The sequence below is a fragment of the Rosa chinensis genome, chromosome 4 (assembly GCF_002994745.2).
Source record: "Rosa chinensis cultivar Old Blush chromosome 4, RchiOBHm-V2, whole genome shotgun sequence".
Taxonomy (NCBI): domain Eukaryota; kingdom Viridiplantae; phylum Streptophyta; class Magnoliopsida; order Rosales; family Rosaceae; genus Rosa; species Rosa chinensis.
Window position 1 is genome coordinate 31403182 of NC_037091.1, and position 20979 is coordinate 31424160.

A 20979-nucleotide genomic window follows, 5' to 3' on the forward strand; every position below is an offset into this window, starting at 1 on the left:
CAAAACTCCCCAACAAAATTCTATCTTCCATTGTACATAACTCATTAGGGCTACAAGTTAGTGGCTTTGATTAGGCTTAGTGTGAGCTAAGCCGAGCATTGCCGAGGCTTGGTGCCTTGTGAATATTATTTTACTTTATTTTATTTTTATTTTTCATTGTACGCTTTTGAGTCACTCTAGCGCCAATTACCTCGGTTAGGTCCAACACCTAATCCCCGAGGTACGATAATCAAGGTTTTAATACTTCCCTTACTTGACAACAATTCGTACGCTTGCGAGAGCATATGCATCAAGTCATCCTTGCACGTAGTCTGACTATTTTTGGACACGGTGTGAAAGAGGGTAAAGTGCGCGGTTCGTCTTAATGTTGGTGGCAAGATTGTATCGTTACACTCAGGATTGGTTTACTTTCATTGTAGGTCGAGGTTATGGGCGTAAAGGTTGGTTAGGGGATTGACCTATTTGGTTCATGGATGTCTTTCATAGTGACGGACCTGTAACTATTAATGTTTGTAGGTATGTGTGTTGTGGTGTTGAGATCACAACCGGTCATTCCATTACTTTGTAATCTTGTAGTTTATTAATGGAAATTCTTTCTTCTAAAAAAACAGGTATAACCTTGTTTAGACTAGACACATAAAATAAAATAAAATAAAAATAAAGATATGATATACATCAAACCGTGGACCACCCATTGTTCAGCAATATATTATTGAAGGTGACATTTTTTGTGTTCTTGCACTTCTCTTGAGTATTACAAGTGGTAGAGGATGAGGCTCATATGACGTTTTTGTGGACAGAAACAAGTTTGACAGATATATATGAAAGCAAGTAATGATGACTTTGCAGAAGAATAATGCAACACATGGACTTTATATCTTCACAGTTCACACTACTAGTGAATATTAATCACAAAAATGACCTCATTTTTGAGACAAAAAAAAAAAAACAAAAAAAAAAGACAACTGCCTTATCTTCAATACACTGACATCAAACTCTTATCCTCTATAGTGCTCGAAGTAGCAGAGAGCTAGACAAAGAGAGATGGCTCAATATGGCGGAGAAAGAAGATGGTCTCTTGAAGGAATGACTGCTCTCGTCACTGGTGGAACCAAAGGGATCGGGTTCGGTTGTACACTTTCAATTTTCCTCATGTTTTGTTGGGCTTAAGTTCAATACTGTTTGGTATTAATTTGGGTACTGTTATAGTTAAATTTGTTTGTCGAAATTTTGTTCGCGCACACTATAGATTATCATTTAATTCTGACGTAATACACACAGAAACGCCAACACATGCATCACCATTTTGACAGCCACAAATTTAGTGAATTTGCTAGACCGTGTATCAATTGTTTCTAGGTATGCGATTGTTGAGGAATTGGCTGGATTAGGTGCAAGTGTACACACTTGTTCAAGGAATGAAGCCCAGCTCAATGAATGCTTGAATCAATGGAAGAAGAAGGGTTTTCATCAAGTCACTGGTTCAGTGTGTGATGTGGTCTCAAAAATCCAAAGAGAGGAGCTAATACAGAAGGTCTCATCACTGTTTCATGGGAAACTTAATATTCTTGTAAGTACTTTAATCATCAATCCGTTGAAAGCAAATACAACCACATAGGGTTCAGTACTAATTAATAGCACCAGGGTAGTTTGTTCAAATAACTATGACGAAGAAGGTGTTTAAATTGCAAGAGCAATATTAGATGTATCGTGCTGCCTTCTACATCATTGAATGGTATTTCCTCGCTTTGTCGAGGTTTTGGTAAAAGAAAAGAAAAGTAAAGTAAAGAGTCTAATAGTTGTATGATATGCATGTGATGGGTTTTATCTGGCATGCTATTATGATAGAGCATCTGAGATTAGTTAAAAGAAGATATAAGAAGAAACACAAATCAACTTGTTAATTTATATCTTGTAGATAAACAACGTGGGAACTAATATAGGAAAGCCAACAACTGAGTACACAGCTGAAGACTACTCATTTATCATGAGTACCAATCTTGAATCTACTTACACTATGTGCCAACTAGCACATCCTCTTCTCAAAACTTCAGGAGCTGGTAACATTGTTTTTCTGTCTTCTGTTGGTGGTGTGGTCTCAATGGGGGAGGTTACGAGTGTATACGGTGCAACTAAAGGTACACTTTTAATTTCCTTAAATATATATTTCGCAAAATGTTTTACGCCATAAATTGAAGATTAAATGTGGCTGCCGATATTTTCTCTATTCAATTTAGGAGCAATGAATCAATTGGCCAAAACTTTGGCTTGTGAGTGGGCAAAAGACAAGATTAGGATTAATAGTGTTGCACCTGCGGTCATCAGAACTCCTCTTGTTGAACCTGTAAGATACATTCGTAGATGAATGATTTCAAATGTATGTGATCGAAGACCTTCATTTTTCCACCTGCTAATTGATCAACGACACTTACTATTACTTTTTTTTTTTCACGTGCAGATTTTGAATAACGAAAAGTTTATGGAAGCTATCATCTCCCGAACCCCATTAGGACGTATTGGAGAGCCTGAAGAGGTGTCTGCCCTGGTGGCATTTTTATGCCTTCCTGCAGCCTCATACATAACAGGGCAGACTATTTGCATCGATGGAGGGCTAACTGTCAATGGCTTCCAGTTCCAAGCATAATGAAATATGCTGAGATTTGCTCATGCAAGAATAATAGGCGAATATATGGCGAAGCTTCTAGCACTAAATAATAGGTATTCTTATATGGTATGAAATAGTCATTTTTAGGCCAACCATTGCATAGGAGCAAAAGCCATGCCAAGTCATATAGAGGCAAGCAGTCTTTTAGCAATAGCAAGTGACACTTGCCTTCTGGAAAAGTCCACCTTTTCCGAATGTCGCGTGTCTCAGAATATAGTCAACACGGGTTATGTGTATATTGTTTATGTCAATTGTAGGTCAAATTAAATCAATAATAATTGTCCTTTGAAGTCTCACTTTTTTAGAATAAAATAAAATAAATTTATTATGTTGAGAGTTATTTATGGTGAAAATAATGGTGAGTTAGTGACTTCATATGTTATGGGAGTTAGAAAGGTTTAAAGTTATAGTTTAACGCTCTAATACTTATGTCCATTATAATTGTCATACTTATAACATTGTCTAGTGTAGGCTTATATAAGTCGGGTAGTCTAATTGAGTAAAGTGTGTAGAGGAGAGTATTTTGTAAAAGTTTTATCAGGTATTTTGAAAGTCTTCTCCATATACATATATATATATATATATATATATATATATATCTCTCTCTCTCTCTATCTACAAGCTCTATACATGCCTTTGGGCTATGCAATTATGATATTGTACGTGTGTCATTCATGCATCACATCTCCTCACCCAAAATTAGTTTTTAATATATACACTTTCACTGATATACAACAAAGTGGTATCAGAGCTGAATGCTCGATCTTATGGCGTGTTTGGTTGTTTTGGTTATTGTTGCTAGGTGGTAGAAGAAATCTATAGTGTCAGAAGTTTTGCTACTGGGCAACAGGTAGAAGAAAGAAGGGAGCAAGAAGAGAGATGAGAAAGAAAAAAAGGAGAGAGAGATGAACGAAGGCAGAAAGAAAAATTGAAGAAGAGAAGATTGTGTAGGTAAATAAAGAAACAAAGGGAGTAAAAATGAGGGAAAAAAAAAATGGAGAGATGTTCTAAAATGAAAAGTAAGAGAGTTTGAGAGGAGAGAAATGACGTAGAGAATGGAGAGTGTCATTCTATTCATCTCACAATGAGGTTTATATATGGCTACATCATGTGTACAAAAGGTAAAACTTAATAGTTACACCAATCAATCATACAATTACGGGTCTGTTAATCACTAATTAGAAGTATGTTAATCGCCAATCAATAGTGATCACATACATCAAGCAATACTTATTGCATGAATATCCATATCATTTACAACACTCCCCTTTGGATATTCCATGTCAATAGTGTTGCTTCTGCTATGTGCTTCTAAGTTGCCTCCTCAAAAACCTTGCCAAGTAATTAAAAACCTTGTGGGAAATAACAACCTTGGTCGAAGGAGAAAAAGAGCACAACGCGCTTGAGTGTGGAGTAGTAGTATCACAACTCTAGAGATAGGTGAAGTCTTCTTATCAGCACCATAAGTAGGTAGTATGTCTACGAGAGGGATGCATTAGAGTTGCTACACCAAAACCTTGCATGGTAAACCCAGTGGGAGAAACCCATGGTCGAAGGGAAAAGATGAGCAAATGCATATATATGTCGAATCAAAGCATCTTCTGGATGCAGTAGGTGACCATGCCAAAGATGTGCCTCATCAAAACCTTGTCAGGTAACAAAACCCAGTGGGACAAAATAACCCTGGACGAAAGATAAAAAGAGTACACGATGGTCAAGTGTGTATGCTTGGGGATACTCCCCTTGATTTCGACTCCCCCTGAAAATTACATGTTAGGTAAATCAGATAATTTACGTAGACCAATACCTTGTACATTGTTAATGTTTAAGATTGAGCGGTAGCCCAAATCTCGGTTAACGTTAGTCTGATGGGCGGACCACTATTTGGGTGCTTTGGTGACCTCTACTATCTGTCAAATGAAATACAAAGGGCGTCAGAGGGAGACCACGTTGGGCAATCTTCTCTTCTCCGATGCCTAAGTTAGTCAATATATTTGTGTTGACAAAATAACAATAGGTAAGCAGTAAATGTATAATTAATATGGAGAGAGGACAGAACCTTTTATAGGTAGGGAAGAGGCTGACCTTTTCCATATTTTCGATGTGGAACTGACATGCTTCAGTTCCCAGCTTCTGGAGCTTCTGATGGTGGTGCGTCGACGGTGATCTATGGGTGAGCTGAACTTAGGTGGTAGCCTGCTTGGCTGTGTTTCCGTAGGTCACACATTTGGTGGTAGTTGATACCGCTGGCGGTAGCATGAGCGTGGCTCATTATAGCTAATTATGCTTAGCAAATGGTCATGTAAGTACAAGTCCCCCAAGTCCCCAGTCAAGGAAGGCAATCTTGGTTGGGGAGTTGCCTAGCGGTTTTGAAGTGTTACTTCAGTTAGACTTGCAAAAACATAATTAGAGTCAGTGCGTTGTCAACCATGGCATTGTTATGAGCTAACACTTTATACCCTTTCAGGTGGGCCCCTGCTGGGCCCCCAGGGAGTCCCCCACTCCCCGGTTAAGATAGACCTCTGTTTGGTCGGTGTATTGTTTGTTGAGGGGAGTTGCGCTGAGCAGAGGGCGTTGGGTAGTGAACCTAATCTTTGATACCCAAGTGGCGGGGGTCAACGTGCCTGATCAGGGTTGTCGAAGACTGTGTTGACGTGTCCCCTTACTTGTCCCGGAGGACTGTGGCTTCACTACTGTGCCGCGTGGCGGTCGTCGTCAGAATGAGGCGTTGCATCGGGAACCGCTGCGGCAGGCGTCCCTCCGCTGATGGTGAGCGGTGAGCAGCGTAGCGGGTACCCTCTTGCTTGAAGCTTCGTGATAGGAGCATAAAATGCGACGAATTTATAGTTTAACCCCTTACACTTTTGCTTAGTTATTTCATTAAAAAGATCAAACTAACTTTGTTATTTTCTTAGGAGGTTTATGGAGCAACCATGGAGAAATAGGAGCTCAATTGAGGCAAGTTAAGGCTCAGATGTATAATAGTGATGAAAAAGATGAAAGATGACCATTTATGCAGTCAGAAACAAGAAGGAAAGCTTGTGGAAAAATTCGTGCAAAACAGTTGCGGAGAAGCAGAAAACAGAATACTAGAAGCTGCCTTATTTTCTTCTGTTTTGGCGAGCTATTTTGAAGAATCTTTGGGTGGAACTATGAAGAAAAGCCCAAACAAATGAATTCCAAATGAGCTGAAAATTTGCAGATCCATTCTAGACATCCTAAGGAACATTTCTTATGAAGAGTACAAGAGCTAGATATGAGTGGAAGGCCTTTAAAATATTGGTCCAAATTTCTGACTAAAAGACGAAAACTGCAAATCGGACCTGAACGCATTCTGGAAGCATTTCCGGCCAAAATACTATTCAAAAAGATCTGAAATTTTACCATGATGATCTAAATTCATGGAGAAACATTTGCTATGAAGAGATCAAAGGCAAAATCTGAATTTTTGATGGAGATTCAATTGAAGTAGTAGAAAATCCACCATCATCATCACCCAAAAACCTAATTCCATGTTTTAGGGTGTAATCATCATGTTCTCTCCATATTACCCAAAAATCCACCATCATCACCTAAAAACATTTCATGTTTTAGGGTGTAATCATCATGTTTTTTCCATCATTACTTGCCTTAATTTACTCTATCTTTTCCATAACTTTTTCCCTTGTTTTAGGGATCCATTACCACTATCCATTATTTCTATAATACTTGGTTTCTCTCTTTTTCTTCCATTCATCATTTCACTCTTCTTTCTCTTCCCTATATAAACACCTTCTCCTCTCACTCTCAAAAACACATTCCTTGATCCATTTCATCTCCTTGTCTCACCATTTCCTCTCCATTTTCCTTAGTTATCACTTCCTCTCTTCTCATTCTCTCATACATCTCTTCCATCACATATACACACCATTCACTGCCTTAAATCAGAAACCACGCCTCCATACTCTTCCCTCATCATAGCTCACGAGATCCCTACTCAAAGGAGAAGCTGTAGCCTCCATCTTCCATCAAATCATCTTCCAGCATCCTGTCGTACTCCTGCTTTGAAGACACCTCAAGCTTTCTTGAAGAATAATCAAAGTGAGATCGTGATATATACTACCCTCTACGGTTTATTCCTTATGTACTTTTCAATTTCAATATGTATATGTTTTTGGATTTCCAAACTATGAGTGAGTAATTTTCTTGTTGAGAACTAGTATGAAATCCTAGTTATGTGATGGATTTTTAGCTTTTGAACCTCTTTTTCGATTACAAGGTTTTGTGAATGCTTTGTTTGGTTTTGTTTTATAAAATCTTTTATATGTTTATGTCTTAGATTGATCACCTAAAATATGAGCATGTAATTGGAGCTAGTTTTAAGGTGCAGTGCATTCATGGTCTTAAAACACTAAAGTAGTAAAGCCTACATGTTAGGTGAAATCAAACAAATAGAATACATGCTAGGATGGCGTTCCTCACTAGTTTTGTACTCTAAAATCAATCTTTCCAAAGATCTTAATGTGTTTATGTGTGCTTAATGAGTTAATTTGATAGGGTAGCGTTCTACACCTTGATTGCATATAGCAAGCTTAGGATGCCGTGCGTTCACGGTTCTAAGTAATTTTGGGAAAAATAAGGCTTTAGCGGCGATCCTAAAGTTCTTGATTGGTTTCATTCACATGCCTTAGTAATTGAAGATTAGGTTAAATTGTTTTTCTCTAATCATAACTAGAGATGGATTACGAAGTTCTCAACGTCCATACATCTGATTTAGAATTCCTAAAAATTGCAATGTTTTCTTTCTTTTATTATTATCTGCGTTCTTAAATCCTAACCCCCCTTTCATTTAGTCTTTGCGTCAATTTTATTTTCTCTTTTCTTTCTTTAGTTTTTGATAGTCTTATTTCAATTAACGTAATTTGTGAAAGTACCCTCAATCCCCGGACTGAACGAACCCTGTTTATCCTATACGTTAATTTTCTTCTGCAGGGTAATTTTGTGCTCTTAATTCAAGCGTACCACTTCGTGAGCGGTGTTTAGCCCAGCAGAGATTGCTTCGCTTGCCAGGTGAGAAGGGAGAAGTTCCGCTAGCGGTGTTGCGCTTAACGAATACTGTCACTCTTGCAAGATGGAAATGGAGGAGTTCTGCTAGAGGTGTTGCGCTTAGCGGAGACTACCTCACTAGAGAGTGAGAGGAGACTCTATTATTTTTGTTAATTTAAAACATTCATTTTAAGTTATTTTATATAACTTATAAATGCATATAAATTTATTTTCGTTCAATAGATAATATAAGGGTTATATCTGTTCAGTCCCTATACTTTGCCTCCAAATCATTTCAATGCTTGACATTTCAATTTCATCCAAAAACTCCTTGATCTCTCAATTTTCTCTCGAATAGGTCCATTCCATTAAGGGAAAATTTCGCAAACAGTACACCAAGTAAAGGCCATTAATAATTCTTATACATAAAGTTTCAAACCAATCATTTCGGTACACGAAATCTGAAACTCGACCCACTATCAATACACGACGTCAATGATGCCGTTAATTTGACACCAAAATGTCTATTATGCCCTCAGTTTTTTTTTTTAATAATTTTTTTTTCTGTTCTTTTTTTTTTCCTTCATTTTTATCTCTTTCTTCTTCCTTCTTCCAGCTCCACGAAACCCACATCTATTCTTCATGTGAGAATAAGCTCGAGCTCACCCACTTCAGCCAAAACCTCCCCGTGCTCATCCTCATGAAACTTGTACTCCATAACTCTATCATACCCAGTAAGCTCCCTCACACTCTCCACCACCATGTCACACAAAAGCTTAATATCCCCACCGGGCAGTGACTGCAGCTGCGAAATCTCCCTCACGGCCAGCTTCTGAGACTGCACTGCCCCTGCTATAGACAGAGTCTGGTCCTCTGTTCTAGCAGGCTCCAAATCAATGACAACCCCAACATCAATCCTATGCAAAATCGCGTAAAACGGCTGGCCGGAAACTCTCGAATGTATCCAAATTGGGTTGAGAAGAGTAATCTCCCTAGCGCGGAAAGCCTTTTCCAGCAAAGTTGAGCTGGAAGGGGTGAAGAGCATCCTGACGTCGGTCCCGATTGTGAGGATCTCCCGCCTCTCGAGCACCGGAACCGACTGGGGCATCAGGTTAAGCAGGTCCCTGGCATTTTCGCTGTAGGCAATGACCCCAAAAGTGGACTCTTCCATCGCAATCGTGCACCCGAACGGCTGGATATGGCAGCCCCTCTGGATTTTAGACAGGTACGCTGTGATTTGCTGCAATTGTCACCGAAGAAGAGAGAGAGAGAGAGAGAGAGAGAGAGGGATCTGAGGAAGGAGGAATCAAATAGATGAAGAAAAATAAGAAAGAAATAAAGGAAAACTGAAGAACATAGGTGGGTTTCGAAGTGGGTGAGCTCGGGCTTCTTCTCACATGAAGAACAGAGGTGGGTTTCATGGAGCTGGAAGAAGGAAGAAGAAAGACATAAAAAAGAAGGAAAAAAAAAAACAGAAAAAAATTATTAAAAAAAAAGAATTGAGGGCATAATAGACATTTTGGTGTCAAATTAACGGCGTCATTGATGTCGTGTACTGATAGTGGGTCGAGTTTCAGATTTCGTATACCGAAATGATTGGTTTGAAACTTTATGTATAAGAATTATTAGTGGCCTTTACTTGGTATACTGTTTGTGAAATTTTCCCTTCCATTAACTCTTAGTCCAAATACTTCATTAAGTTGCTGAAGTGACAATTCCTTCTATGCCAACTCAACTCGATAATTGTACTTATTTCTCCCTTCCTTTTTTCTTTTTAATTAATTTTATTCTTTTTTTATTCCTCTTACTTTCAAGTCATCTCTTCTTCCTCATTAGTCTTTCTCCCATTCACAAAATCAAAACCCATCTTTGACAGCCAAAAATGAAACCTTACAAACTCCTAAACCTTCAGACCCTTAAACTCAAACTCCGAGATCCATTCCCCCCCCCCCCCCAATAGACTTCCACTTCCTCGAAATCGAAAGCCAATGCCTCACCGTTGCCATTCTCACCCCCAAAAACCCTCCTTGGAGTTTCTAAAGCAAGTTGTCAACATTGGCATTGCTCCGATTCAGGAGATTTTTGACTCTTTGGATCATGCAAAGTGGCATCATTTTGGACTTGATGGTACATGCTTGCTGTGAAATGAAGAGGTCTGATAGGGCTTTTGAGTGCTTTAGCTTGATAACGATTGAGAATGTTATGCCTAAGAGTCTAAGACTAAGACTTGTAACGAATTGTTGAGTTTGTTTTCGAAATTGAATCAAACGAAGAGGGATTGGGTTTTGCATGCTGAAATGTTTAGGTTGAAGATCAAGTTGAGTTTCTTGGGTTGATGGAGAAGTTGGGGATCGTCTGGGGTAGGAATGGAATTTTGGAGGAAGTTGAGAGGTTTCCGCAATGGGATTGGTGGTTAGGCTTGAAGAGAGAGCTTGGTGGTGGTTATGTGGTAGTGGCGATGGTTGTCTTATGCTTTGGATTTTAGGTGTGAAGAAGCAGAAAGTAGGAAGAATAGAAAACAAAAGAAGAATAAATTTCACTTTACTACCTTTTGGTTTACACTTGACATCATAATAGTCTCTACCCTTTCAATTTCATCAACAACACCTCTGAGGTCTCAATTTCGATTAGCTATACCCAAAATTTTGCCACCCTTCCAAATCTGACGTTAAATGATGAGCTAGCTTTGATAAACCCACCGAGAAGGCCCACATCAAGGGGTAAATTCCTAATGTGCCTCTAATGGTTCCCATCAGCCTCCACTCGATTAACCTAATTAATTTTAAACAAAATCAAACAGCCCTAAATCCTAAAAATCCAGCACCCATAATCCTCTTCCACCAAACTCTATCCTAAAATCGAGCAACCCTATCAAGGGAATCCTCTATTTGAAGCGTCAGTGGATGAATGGAGACCCCAAAATTGTTGTTGTTGTTGTGGTGGTGTGTGTGTGTTGTGGGGGGGGGACGGTTGTTGATGAAATCCCTAAGTATGGTGAGTTGTTTTTGTTTTGAAAATTTTGAATCCGATCTTCGATTATAGTGGGTTGAACAATGGTTTTGAATTTTTTAGGGTTTGGGTCTTAGATTTATATGGGCGTGGGGGTTATTGTTATAATTTAGGGTTTAGGGCATCGTAATTTAGCCCTCTTCGAAGCTTCTAATTTTGTGTATCGAATTGTGGGTGAATTTTTTTGGGCTTTAATTATGGGCGAAATGGGTTTATAAATGACAAAGTCTATAGCTTTCTTGTCTGTATGCATTGACGATTTAATGACATTGTGGATTAAATAAGCTTTTGATTTGGTGTTTGGAAATGTGGACGAATTTTTTAAGGGTTTGATTGTGGGTGGATTTATAAAGGGCTAATTACTGTTTAGTACCCTGTGGATTTATAAACCATCTCATCGTCGTCGTCGTCCTCTGCGAAGAAGAGGCAAAATCTCTGATTTCATGGGGAGCTGAACCAAGTCCATCTATTCCAGAGGGCCTTGAGACCCCTGCTTCAGACTGCCTACACCGACCGAGAGTACCCGGAAGACATGTTCCTCGCCTGACACATCCACGACGCCGCCCACTTCTGCATCTCACCATGAGCTCAAGGGCCCCACTTTCCCCTTATTGGTCCCCTTCCACCTAATCTCAACGGCCAACTTACTCTCCCCAGTGCGGCCCTTGTCCTCCTCCTCCTGCCTCACCAGATCTCATCCTTCCAGTCGCACCACCAGCCTTACCTCATACTTCCTCGTATTCAGCGGCAGCCACGGCCGCCACTTCATCATCTTCACCACCATTCCGATTCAATTTAATCAAATCAGAAAAACCCAACCTAAATTTGGTCTGAAGATTTGGTTTTGATTTGAGAAGAAGGCCGTTATTTTGGGCAATTAGAGAGAGAGACGGTGTGTGGGTGTGGGAGCTGGGAGAGAGGCAGGGGCAATTTTGACATTTTTCCTGATAGGTGGGGCCCACATGATCTGACATGGCATGCCTCATCAGTGACTTAACGGCTCCAATTGACGGAAGGACCTATTAGATGAGATTTGGTAATGCAGAGGTGTTTTTGATGAAATTGAAAGTTGAGGGACTGAATCGATGTTGGACTCAAACCACAGGGTACTAAACAGTAATTAGCCCATTTATAAATGATAAACTCTGTTTGTGTTTACGGTTTAGAGAAATTATGGATTAAAGTAGGTTGAAGTATAAAGAATGCATGTGAAAGTTGTCGGGGAGCTGATTTATGCATTTTAATACTGTACTGCATTTGTGGTCCTAATATGGACAAAAGGAGCAACCTAACCAAAGAGCTTTTAATACTTGCATGTTTTGTTGGACTTGTAGTGCTTCTCATTCATTCAAGTGTTTGGTTGTCTGGTTGTTTTGGATTCAATACAGTGTTGATTAAGTCCTTCTCTTAAATGCAGATCACCCAGCAGATTACTTTACTCTCTCTAATGTTAACTGAGACCATCGGTCACACACGTTAACAGTTTACATGGACTTGGTGTGCTCCTCTTTGATGACATGTCACCTTATGATTGAATGAGTGAGTCCCACTATTAGAAATCTATCAAAAATAAAGTTTCTTAACAAATGACCCAACCATTGCTCGAATCCATGATTTTAGAATACAACTCGCACAACAAACCACCATACTAACCTTGCATTGTCTTAAATTATCCTTAGTTTTTATATTAATACCATGTCCCTTGAATTTTCTCTTTGTCTACTATATCTCTTAAAATTTCAAACAAAAATTCATTAAGCATTTTATATTTTATGAGAAATAAAATATTTTTAGATCAAAAGAAAAACAAAAATGTTTAATTTTTTAGGAATAGAAAAAATATTGGGCTAAATACTGTTTAGTACCTTGTGGTATAGGCCAAATATCAATTTAATCCCTAGACTTTCAATTTCATCAAAAACACCCTTATAATATCATATTCTCGACCAATAGGTGCTAACATGGCATTTCCAACTCATCAAAAGTGGGGCGCACATGGAAGTGAAATTCAATCCCAAATAAATTCGATACTCTAAGGTTGGGGAGACTCGAACTCCCCCCAACACATGTGCAAACAAAAGCCCCAAACCACCAGACCACTTGCATGGTATTGCGATATTGCAAACAAAAATAACATATATCTGTATAATATATATATATTTTTTAAAGTCATCGTCCTTCTCCACCCATCTCTCTCCTCCTCTCCTCTTCTTCTAACTCTTCCGCCATGAAAAAGGTTTTTGACAAGAATTGAAATTTAACCCCAAGGAGAAGAAGCTCCTCCTTTGCTCCTCATTGAAATTCAACTTCGGTCATTAAAATTCAACTTCGGTTGTAACCCTAAACCCTAAACCCAAGCAGCCCGGGGACGTAGGCAAAGTTCTTTGCTGAACTTCGTAACAAGTTTGTGTTTGTTTTCTCGATCGTTTATCTATATTGTTTTGCACTTGTCTGCTTCCGCAAGAGGAATTTTAGGTCAAATTCATAACATTTAGAACTATCCAAATCTTTCCTGGAAAATAACTATCACCAATGTCTGAAATACAAACTTAATTTTTACTATAATATATGGCATTGAATGGCAGAGTATGGCATGGGAGGTCAAATTTCCGTTCTGGGAGATATATATATATATATATATATATAGTTATGGAATACTGTTGCTAGAAATGTTCAGAGGAAAAAGACCGACTGATGACATGTTCAAAGATGATCTAAGTATTCACCAATTTGCAGCCATGGCTTTGCCTGATCATGTCATGGACATAGCTGACCCTTCATTGCTCCTTGAGACAGATGACGAGGATGATGACAGATCCTGCAATGACATAAAAGAAAGACCATTAACCAGATATCAAGATCACCCCCAAGTCAACGCAAGAAGATTGGAGGAATGCTTGGTTTCAGTGATACAGATTGGACTTTCATGCTCTGCATTGTCACCAAGAGAGCGGGTGCTTATGGGTATCATTGTCAACAAAATGAAGGCCATTAGAGACTCTTTATCTCAATTGAAGATGCAGCAGCAGCACAGAATCCATAATTAGCCAAGTTTGTTACCTATCTCCATATATAGCCTCATCTTTACAGTTTTTTTTTTTTTTGGCCTGTGCCTCATCTATACATTTGTATCTGCATAATATATATTTGAATAGAAATAGGTATCTATGCATTACTGGAATTCATAAGATTGCTTTTTGGTTTTTGTTTTTATTTTGTTTTGTGCTGTGTTTTTTCTATTTTTGGCTGCGATTGTTTTGAACATGTGTTCTCATGATATGCTTGTTCAAACTCTTCGGTAAATCCTACCCAAGAAAAGAATATTCATATCTCTAGATGAAGTTTATTGTAGTGGAGGCTTGGGTAGCTCAAGTGCTCTCCTTTTAAACCGAGATTTACAGTAGTAACTATTTATTCAAAATCACATGAAAACATATCTACATATTCAAACAAAATATGCTTGGAGCTTCCAAATCTTTATCTGTGTGCAAACAACCGTACACCTGATTTGGTTAGGTCATAGGTTAGTTGCTGCATCGGCTCTAGTCCACTCCAGAGCCAATAAGAGTGTCTCTGACTAACTGTAACTCCTTAACAACATGACTGATATCCATTCTCCCTCTAAGTGATTCTACAAGCAACTCCAATTCTGAGTATTGCAATTAGGCACTCTTGATTTAGGTCATTTTTTCTCTGCCCCACAATGCATTTCTCTTCACTAGTCCAGTGATCATCTTCTCCTTCCCTTCCTTCTACAAACAATGGTTCTAAAACTTCTGATATGTGTTCAGGCAATGCATTCTTAAAAAAATTATGGAGCTGCAGTCCGTCTTTAAACATGTCATCAGTGGGCTTCTTCCCTGTGAACATTTCTACCAAGAGTATACCAAAGCTGTACACATCGCCGTAAGTTGTGACCTTGCTTCCCATGCTATACTCTACATGTTTGTAGCTTTGATTATTACAAGTGAACAACTTATAAATCTATAAAATCTATTTGGCCGCTCTTTCCTGTGATTAGTTCAATTGCATCGTAAACATATTTCTAAACTTTCTTGTAGAATGCAAGTTGCTAACAAAATTTAAATAGAATTGAAACATATTAGAGTAGAGCTATATATCTGGTGCAGCATAGCCAACAGTTCCCTTCAGTCCTAGTGAGCTGGTTTGATTGATAGGAGATCTACTTGAAGCTTCTGGAATGAACCTGGCCAACCCAAAATCACCCACATGTGCAGTCATATTATTGCCGAGTAGGATATTCCTTGGCTTCAGATCACAGTGAACGATCTGATCTTCGCAATGGTGATGAAGATAATCCAGACCTGATGCCACATCAATGGCAATGTTCAATCTTTGTAGAAGACTAAGCATCCTCGAGTCACCATCAGCTTCTGAAAGTGGATGTGGCCAACTCTCCAGACTCCCATTTGGCATATACTCATAGACTAGAGCTTTAAACTCATTACCTTGAAAATCAACGCTTGAGCAGGTAGTTAAGACTTTCACAAGATTCCGGTGCCAAATACTTCTCAAGGCTTCACATTCAGCTGAGAAGCTTTGTAGAGCACCTGGTTGATATAAGTAGAGTACCTTTACTGCCACAACTACTTCATCAAGAATCCCTTTGTAGACAAAACCAAAGCTACCAGAACCAATTAGGTTGGCAGGAGAAAATCCTCCGGTAGCTTGAAGGAGAGTTTGATAGGATATCTTCAAATGCAATTCCTTAGTTGGTGAAGCTTCTGTAGAGGGTGGTGTTTTGGCCTTCCTTAACAGATAAATAACTAGAAGAGACATGATCAAAACTAACCCCAAAAGTCCAGAAAGCAATAAGAACATGAATTTCAGTCCTTGAGACATCTTTCTTTTCTTTGGCTTAGTAGCAGTGCAAACCGGCAATTGAAATTCAGGTATGCCTCCACAAAGCTTTCCATTTCCTGCTATTGAAGTGACAGTTGAATTTTTGAAAACTCCTCCTGTTGGCACTTGACGCTCAAAATTGTTGAAGGAAAGATTTAAGTTCACAAGGGAAATAAGTTGAAAAAATACAGGAATTTGGCCAGATAAGTTGTTATGCGAAAGATCCAAGTCTTGAAGACCTCTCAAGGATCTAAAAGATGAAGGAATGGTTCCTTCAAAAAAGTTACCTTCCAAGTGAAGGTGTTCTAAGGATACACAACTAGCAAGGCTACTGGGAATTTCTCCTGACAATATATTCTCAGAAAGATCCAAGTTCCCTAGATTTTTCAAGTCTCCAACATTTGAGGGCAAGGAACCAGTCAATCGGTTTTGAGAAAGGTTAAGGGAAATGGTCAGAGAAGAAAGGCTCATAACTTTTTCTGGTATGATTCCATTGAGATAATTCTGAGAAAGGCTCTTGCAAGTTTGAAAGGTTCCCAAAACTTGAAGGAATAGAACCTGTGAAATGATTGTTTTGAAGATAGAGAGCATACAATTGACTCATATTGGCTATGGATGATGGAATTTGGCCAGAAAACTCGTTTGCAGATACATCTAATCGCCGCAGCATCCAGAGGTTACCAATAATGGCAGGAATCCCACCACTGAAATTGTTCTTCTCCATCATCATTTCTGTCAGATTAACAAGGTTCTCAAATATTCCCGTAGGGAAGCTTCCAGATAATTGGTTTCTTCCCAGTCTCAGTGATACAAGTTGGTTTGAGAAGTTGGACATGGAATCTGGCTAGTGGCAACACCCCTCCAGATTCTTTAATATATGTCAGGACCAAACTAAAACCCAAAACCGAAGCGGTGAGAGAGAGACAAAACAAGCATGAGGGGCAGAATAGTAATAAACATAACATTATGAAAAAAATAGTAAATCAATATAGATATTACTATTTATTGAGAGTTGGAGCTAAATTTACCTGTTCTCCCAAAAAAAAAAAAAAAAAAAACTTTAAAAGTGGAGTCATCAAAATGGCAAAGATTGCTCACAAGACACAATCCCTCTTAATACCATATGGAAATAGCCGAGAAAGGAAATGATCATTATATTTTCATAGATTACACATTATAATTATTGAAAAATTAAGAGAAAATATATCCACTCTCCCCAAAAAAATTTGGGCTAGCTCCGCCATTTATGTAGATGCAGTGTAGGAAGTTGGGCTTTATGTCTTCACAGACAATACATTGATATTACACTGTCAAGGAAATTTGTGCTGTTTCGAATTCAAGGTCCTAGCCTTGAAAGCGTAAGCTCATGCCATCAACAGTCATCCCTCCGTCAATGCAAATAGTCTGCCCAGTTATGTATGAGGCAGCAGGCAAGCATAGAAATGCCACCAAGGAAGAAACCTCTTCCGGCTCGCCAGGGCGTCCTAAAGGTGTTCCAGAGTTAATAGCCTCAAGCATCGTTTGGTTATTGAGAATCTGCGTATGTTAAAAAAGCAAAAAACAAGAAGATAAATAAAGTAAATAAATGACAAGCAGAGGATCCAGATATATAACTGGAACATAATGTGAAATGAATTCTCTGCAAAACTAAGAAGTGCGCGAAAGAAATCGAGCATTGATATTACATCTTCAGCCAAGGGAGTTCGTATGAACCCAGGTGCAATACTGTTGATCCTAATCTTGTCTTTTCCCCACTCGCAAGCCAAGTATCTTGCCAATTGGTTAATTGCTCCTGAAATATATAATGAGAAGGGCCAATAACCTTCAATTTCTGATAACAAAATATTTAATACTGAAGAGTCAAAAAGTAGGTTAGGAAAAAGACCTTTAGTGGCAGCATAGACACTTCCACTACCCCCAATTGATATCACACCAGCAATAGAAGATATAAGAACAATATTACCAGCTCCTGAAGCTTTGAGGAGAGGATGTGCAAGTTGGCACATATTGTAATAAGATTCAAGATTGGTTCCCATAAGAAATGAATAATCTTCATCTGTGTAATCAGTTGTGGGCTTTAATATATTGGTTCCCACGTTGTTTATCTGTGCGGCCAAACATTGGGAATTGGATAAATTAATTACATGTAAGGACGCCTATGAGATAAAACCTGATGCTTCTGTTAGACTCAACTTAATTGCGTTAGAATTAACCACACGGTTAGATAAGTACAATATCGGTTGGTAATTGATATAAATGCAAATGATATAATGAAATACTTACAAGGATGTTTAGTTTTCCATTGAACAGTGATGAGACCTTGTTTATGAGCTCTTCTCGTTGGGGCTTTGAGATCAAATCACATACAGAACCAGTCACTTGATGAAAACCCTTGGTCTTCCATTGACTCAAACGCTCATTGAGCAGGACTTCATTCCGAGCACAAGTATGGACCTTTGCACCTAGCCTCGCCAATTCCTCCACAACAGCATATCTAACAATGAGATGAGGTAGTAGAACTATATTATATTAAAATTTGGTGTAAACTAAAACAGAACTATATTTCAGATAATTGAAAGACGGGGTTGTTTGATGCACAATGAAATTTTTAACTCATTCAAAAGAGAAATTTTGAAGAATGACCGTTTTTGGTCTTCAAATTGAATTATAGGTGCAAGATAATAGTGTATTTTGGAACTACTACTAATAATAGAAGAGGTTGAGGATTAAGGTTGAAAGGAGTACTTCTCTGAGTGCCTCTGCCTTCAACATGAGGAATGAACTTTGGTGATGGAGGCTGTGGAGTAGGGTAATTAGGGAGATCACCCAGACCCCAAGCCATCCCGGTGTTTGTTTTATAGTTTTTTTTTTAATAATGTTTCATAGTTTTTATTGTTCTTAATTTAATGAGGTTTCAGACTTGAAGAGAGTGAGGGCTGCAAGTTCCTTATTCTCCCTCTAATCTAGCCAGTTTGGTCAAATAGGAATCCATGTAATAAGTTGCTGGTTTTAGGCTCTAGTCTGGAGTTCTTTTGACTTTTGTTCTTCTTTGCTTCTTTTTAGAGGCTTTGGTTTGTAAGCTCTGTTGGTTGAGCTGGACTTTGCTTGCCAAGCTTTTGTTGCCAAGTTCGTTTCTATATATTCATTAATTTATCCCAAAAAAAAAATGTATGGGAGAGATCAGAAGTGATGAAAGGGAAAAAGAAATACAATCATATGTGTATTGAGGAAGAAGAAGAAGAGTTGGAGAGTGTTTTTCATTGAGGATAATTATGACATTTTAATGCTTCATGAGGTCATTTTTCAAATGTTTCAGAAAATCAGGTAATAATTCAATTTGAAGACCAAAAAAAGGTTGTTCTTCAAAATTTCTCTTCAAAATGACCTCTTGAATTAATATCGATGACTTTGGTTAATTTCTATAATAACAGAACAATACAAATAAAACCCAAGTGAAATTGAAGGAGAAGACTAACCCAATGCCTTTGGTTCCACCCGTGACAAGAGCGGTCATTCCCTCAAGAGACCATCTTCTATCTAAGCTGTCATTGCTAATAGGATTATTTGCTTGAGCCATCTGCCTAGCCCTCTCTGTTTCTTTCTTTTCTATCTTGATGGCCAAAATTTGAAGATACATGCAAATACGAAAGGATATATATAGACTTTCTCAACAACTTTAGGACGTCAAGCCCTTGTTTTGCAGACCAAATTTGGTGGTCTCAAAGATGGAGTAATATATTGGTATTTGGAAATCGTCAAAAGATCACTAATACTTGTAGTATGCGGAAAAACTTGCCAAACGCATAAAAAAAATCCCTCTAGTGCGATATATATATATATATATATATATATGTGTGTGTGTGTGTGTGTGTGTGTACTGAAGTAAAATAAAGGGATACTATTGAATTAATAGTGACAGGATCATTTTGTCTTTGAATTTATGCTAATTAAAACATTCAGTCTAATCTGTTTTGACGATGCAACTAGTATGACTTGAACCACTAATACTTATTTGTAATATACGGAAAAATTAAGAGCCCATTCGGTAAAGTTTTCAAAAACAAAATTTCAAAAATATTTTTAAAAAATGAAAAAGAGAAAAAAGAGATTATATTTTTCATATTGAAAATGAGTTCGGTATTTCATTCTCTTTTTTTATAATCCTTTTTAATATCAAAAATTCATGAGTCATGGTGTCATGGAAGTTGAGACTCAATGGAGATTCAGTATAACTCAGAGGCAATAGACTATCAATGGATTGGCCTACCCATGAATCTTCTGTATTTGATTTTCCTAAAAGTAGATAAGCAAATTGACGAGCAAACAAGGCAAGCTATTGTTTATGTAACAGCCAATACAATCGAGTGTTTACCGGTCATAATCACTTATCAATCATGCAAGAGACTATATACAATCAACTCAATACCCAGATGATCGATAATTAATCATACAAGAGTTCTATATTTATATAAATCTTATATGTTTCTCAATCATTGTTTCTATAGATTCAATACAAGAATCCAGATCTAGAACTTTCATAGATTCTTAGTCATAAACCAACAATGGCACCATTGACGGTGTAGTTTGGTCAGAATCTGGCGACTACAGGGGTCTGGGTAGTTTTTTCTCTTTGAGTTACCCAATGTTATTGGAAGTGTAAGGATGAAGAAGTGGAAGTTTTCTGGTGAGGAATGAAAGCAGATTGAGAGAAAAAGTTGAAAACATCAATTTGACGTTTTCTGATTTTTAGAGTAAAATTAGAAAACATTTTCACTTTTTATTTTCAGTATTTTTAAAAATAGGCTAATGAACAGATTTTCTTATTATTTTCATTTTTAAAAACAAAAATGGGATGTTATTTTCTCTACCGAACGGGCCATAAACTTGCCAAACACAGAAAAAATCCCTCTGGTGCAATTATTATACACACACACAGAGAAAATGGTGCGGCTGTTGCCACCCTACGAACCACTTTGTTCACCCTACATGCTCTTCCCACCCTACATATATTTTTTTAGTTTCAAGTTTACTTTGTTCACCCATTTATAGTACCCAAAATACCATTTTCCCTACATGTTCTTCTCACCCTACATATATTTTTTTAGTTTCAAGTTTGCTTTGTACGTTCACCCTACATGCTCTTCTTCTTTTTTTTTTAGAATGCAGGAAATCCTCATAATCAAGCTTAAATGATCGACCTCCTCAGGGAGCTCCACAAAACCCATTATACAAGAAGCAAAGACGAGGGCCTTCCAACTCGATCTTAGGATATATGTTCTTCAAGAAATCAATATTCAAGTCCACCAGCTTCTCCACTACCTTCTCTGCTTTAATACATAGAGGGAAGCTGTGGTCAATGTAATGCATCTCAGATCATGGACTAGATCAGTACCAAGGAAACAACAAATGAACCGACT

At 38.1% G+C, this 20979-nt stretch overlaps 4 protein-coding genes across 6 annotated transcripts; 1 reads left to right on the plus strand and 3 right to left on the minus strand.

Moving 5' to 3' along the window:
• Nucleotides 1–926: 926 nt before the first annotated feature.
• Nucleotides 927–2961, plus strand: LOC112200065 (tropinone reductase homolog At1g07440). 3 transcript variants are annotated; one of them, XM_024341073.2, is made up of 5 exons: nucleotides 928–1124; nucleotides 1360–1570; nucleotides 1919–2138; nucleotides 2238–2377; nucleotides 2459–2600. In XM_024341073.2, the coding sequence occupies exons 1-4, from the start codon at nucleotides 1045–1047 to the stop codon at nucleotides 2363–2365; spliced, it is 639 nt and encodes a 212-aa protein (XP_024196841.1). In that variant the 5' UTR covers nucleotides 928–1044; the 3' UTR covers nucleotides 2366–2377; nucleotides 2459–2600. The 3 variants fall into 3 exon arrangements, with proteins under 3 accessions (XP_040374601.1, XP_024196841.1, XP_024196839.1); XM_024341071.2 differs by having other exon boundaries at nucleotides 933–1124; nucleotides 2238–2344; nucleotides 2459–2961; XM_040518667.1 differs by lacking the exon at nucleotides 2238–2377 and having other exon boundaries at nucleotides 927–1124.
• Nucleotides 2962–8330: 5369 nt separating this feature from the next.
• LOC112199113 (phytochrome B-like) lies at nucleotides 8331–8861 on the minus strand. Its single transcript, XM_024340172.1, has one exon. The coding sequence runs from the start codon at nucleotides 8859–8861 to the stop codon at nucleotides 8331–8333; it is 531 nt and encodes a 176-aa protein (XP_024195940.1).
• A 5843-nt stretch (nucleotides 8862–14704) lies between these two features.
• On the minus strand, nucleotides 14705–16311 carry LOC112199114 (probable LRR receptor-like serine/threonine-protein kinase At3g47570). The gene has a single exon (XM_040519296.1). It carries the CDS (start codon nucleotides 16151–16153, stop codon nucleotides 14813–14815), a length of 1341 nt encoding a protein of 446 aa, XP_040375230.1. The 5' UTR covers nucleotides 16154–16311; the 3' UTR covers nucleotides 14705–14812.
• Nucleotides 16312–16822: 511 nt separating this feature from the next.
• On the minus strand, nucleotides 16823–19196 carry LOC112196959 (tropinone reductase homolog At2g29290). The gene is made up of 5 exons (XM_024337465.2): nucleotides 19039–19196; nucleotides 17846–18056; nucleotides 17448–17667; nucleotides 17248–17354; nucleotides 16823–17098 (listed from the first exon to the last, which is right to left on the minus strand). Exons 1-5 carry the CDS (start codon nucleotides 19137–19139, stop codon nucleotides 16907–16909), a joined length of 831 nt encoding a protein of 276 aa, XP_024193233.1. The 5' UTR covers nucleotides 19140–19196; the 3' UTR covers nucleotides 16823–16906.
• Nucleotides 19197–20979: the final 1783 nt, after the last annotated feature.

Excerpts from the sequence above, each read along its gene's own strand:
- LOC112200065 (XM_024341071.2), top strand. The coding sequence starts at position 1,045 with ATGGCTCAATATGGCGGAGAAAGAAGATGGTCTCTTGAAGGAATGACT. Across the intron at positions 1,125-1,359 it reads GGTGGAACCAAAGGGATCGG|GTATGCGATTGTTGAGGAAT; the intron begins GTTCGGTTGTAC and ends AATTGTTTCTAG. Across the intron at positions 1,571-1,918 it reads ATGGGAAACTTAATATTCTT|ATAAACAACGTGGGAACTAA; the intron begins GTAAGTACTTTA and ends TATATCTTGTAG.
- LOC112199113 (XM_024340172.1), bottom strand. The coding sequence starts at position 8,861 with ATGGAAGAGTCCACTTTTGGGGTCATTGCCTACAGCGAAAATGCCAGG.
- LOC112199114 (XM_040519296.1), bottom strand. The coding sequence starts at position 16,153 with ATGCTCTCTATCTTCAAAACAATCATTTCACAGGTTCTATTCCTTCAA.
- LOC112196959 (XM_024337465.2), bottom strand. The coding sequence starts at position 19,139 with ATGGCTCAAGCAAATAATCCTATTAGCAATGACAGCTTAGATAGAAGA. Across the intron at positions 17,355-17,447 it reads TGTCTATGCTGCCACTAAAG|GAGCAATTAACCAATTGGCA; the intron begins GTCTTTTTCCTA and ends TATATATTTCAG. Across the intron at positions 17,099-17,247 it reads GAACTCCCTTGGCTGAAGAT|ATTCTCAATAACCAAACGAT; the intron begins GTAATATCAATG and ends TAACATACGCAG.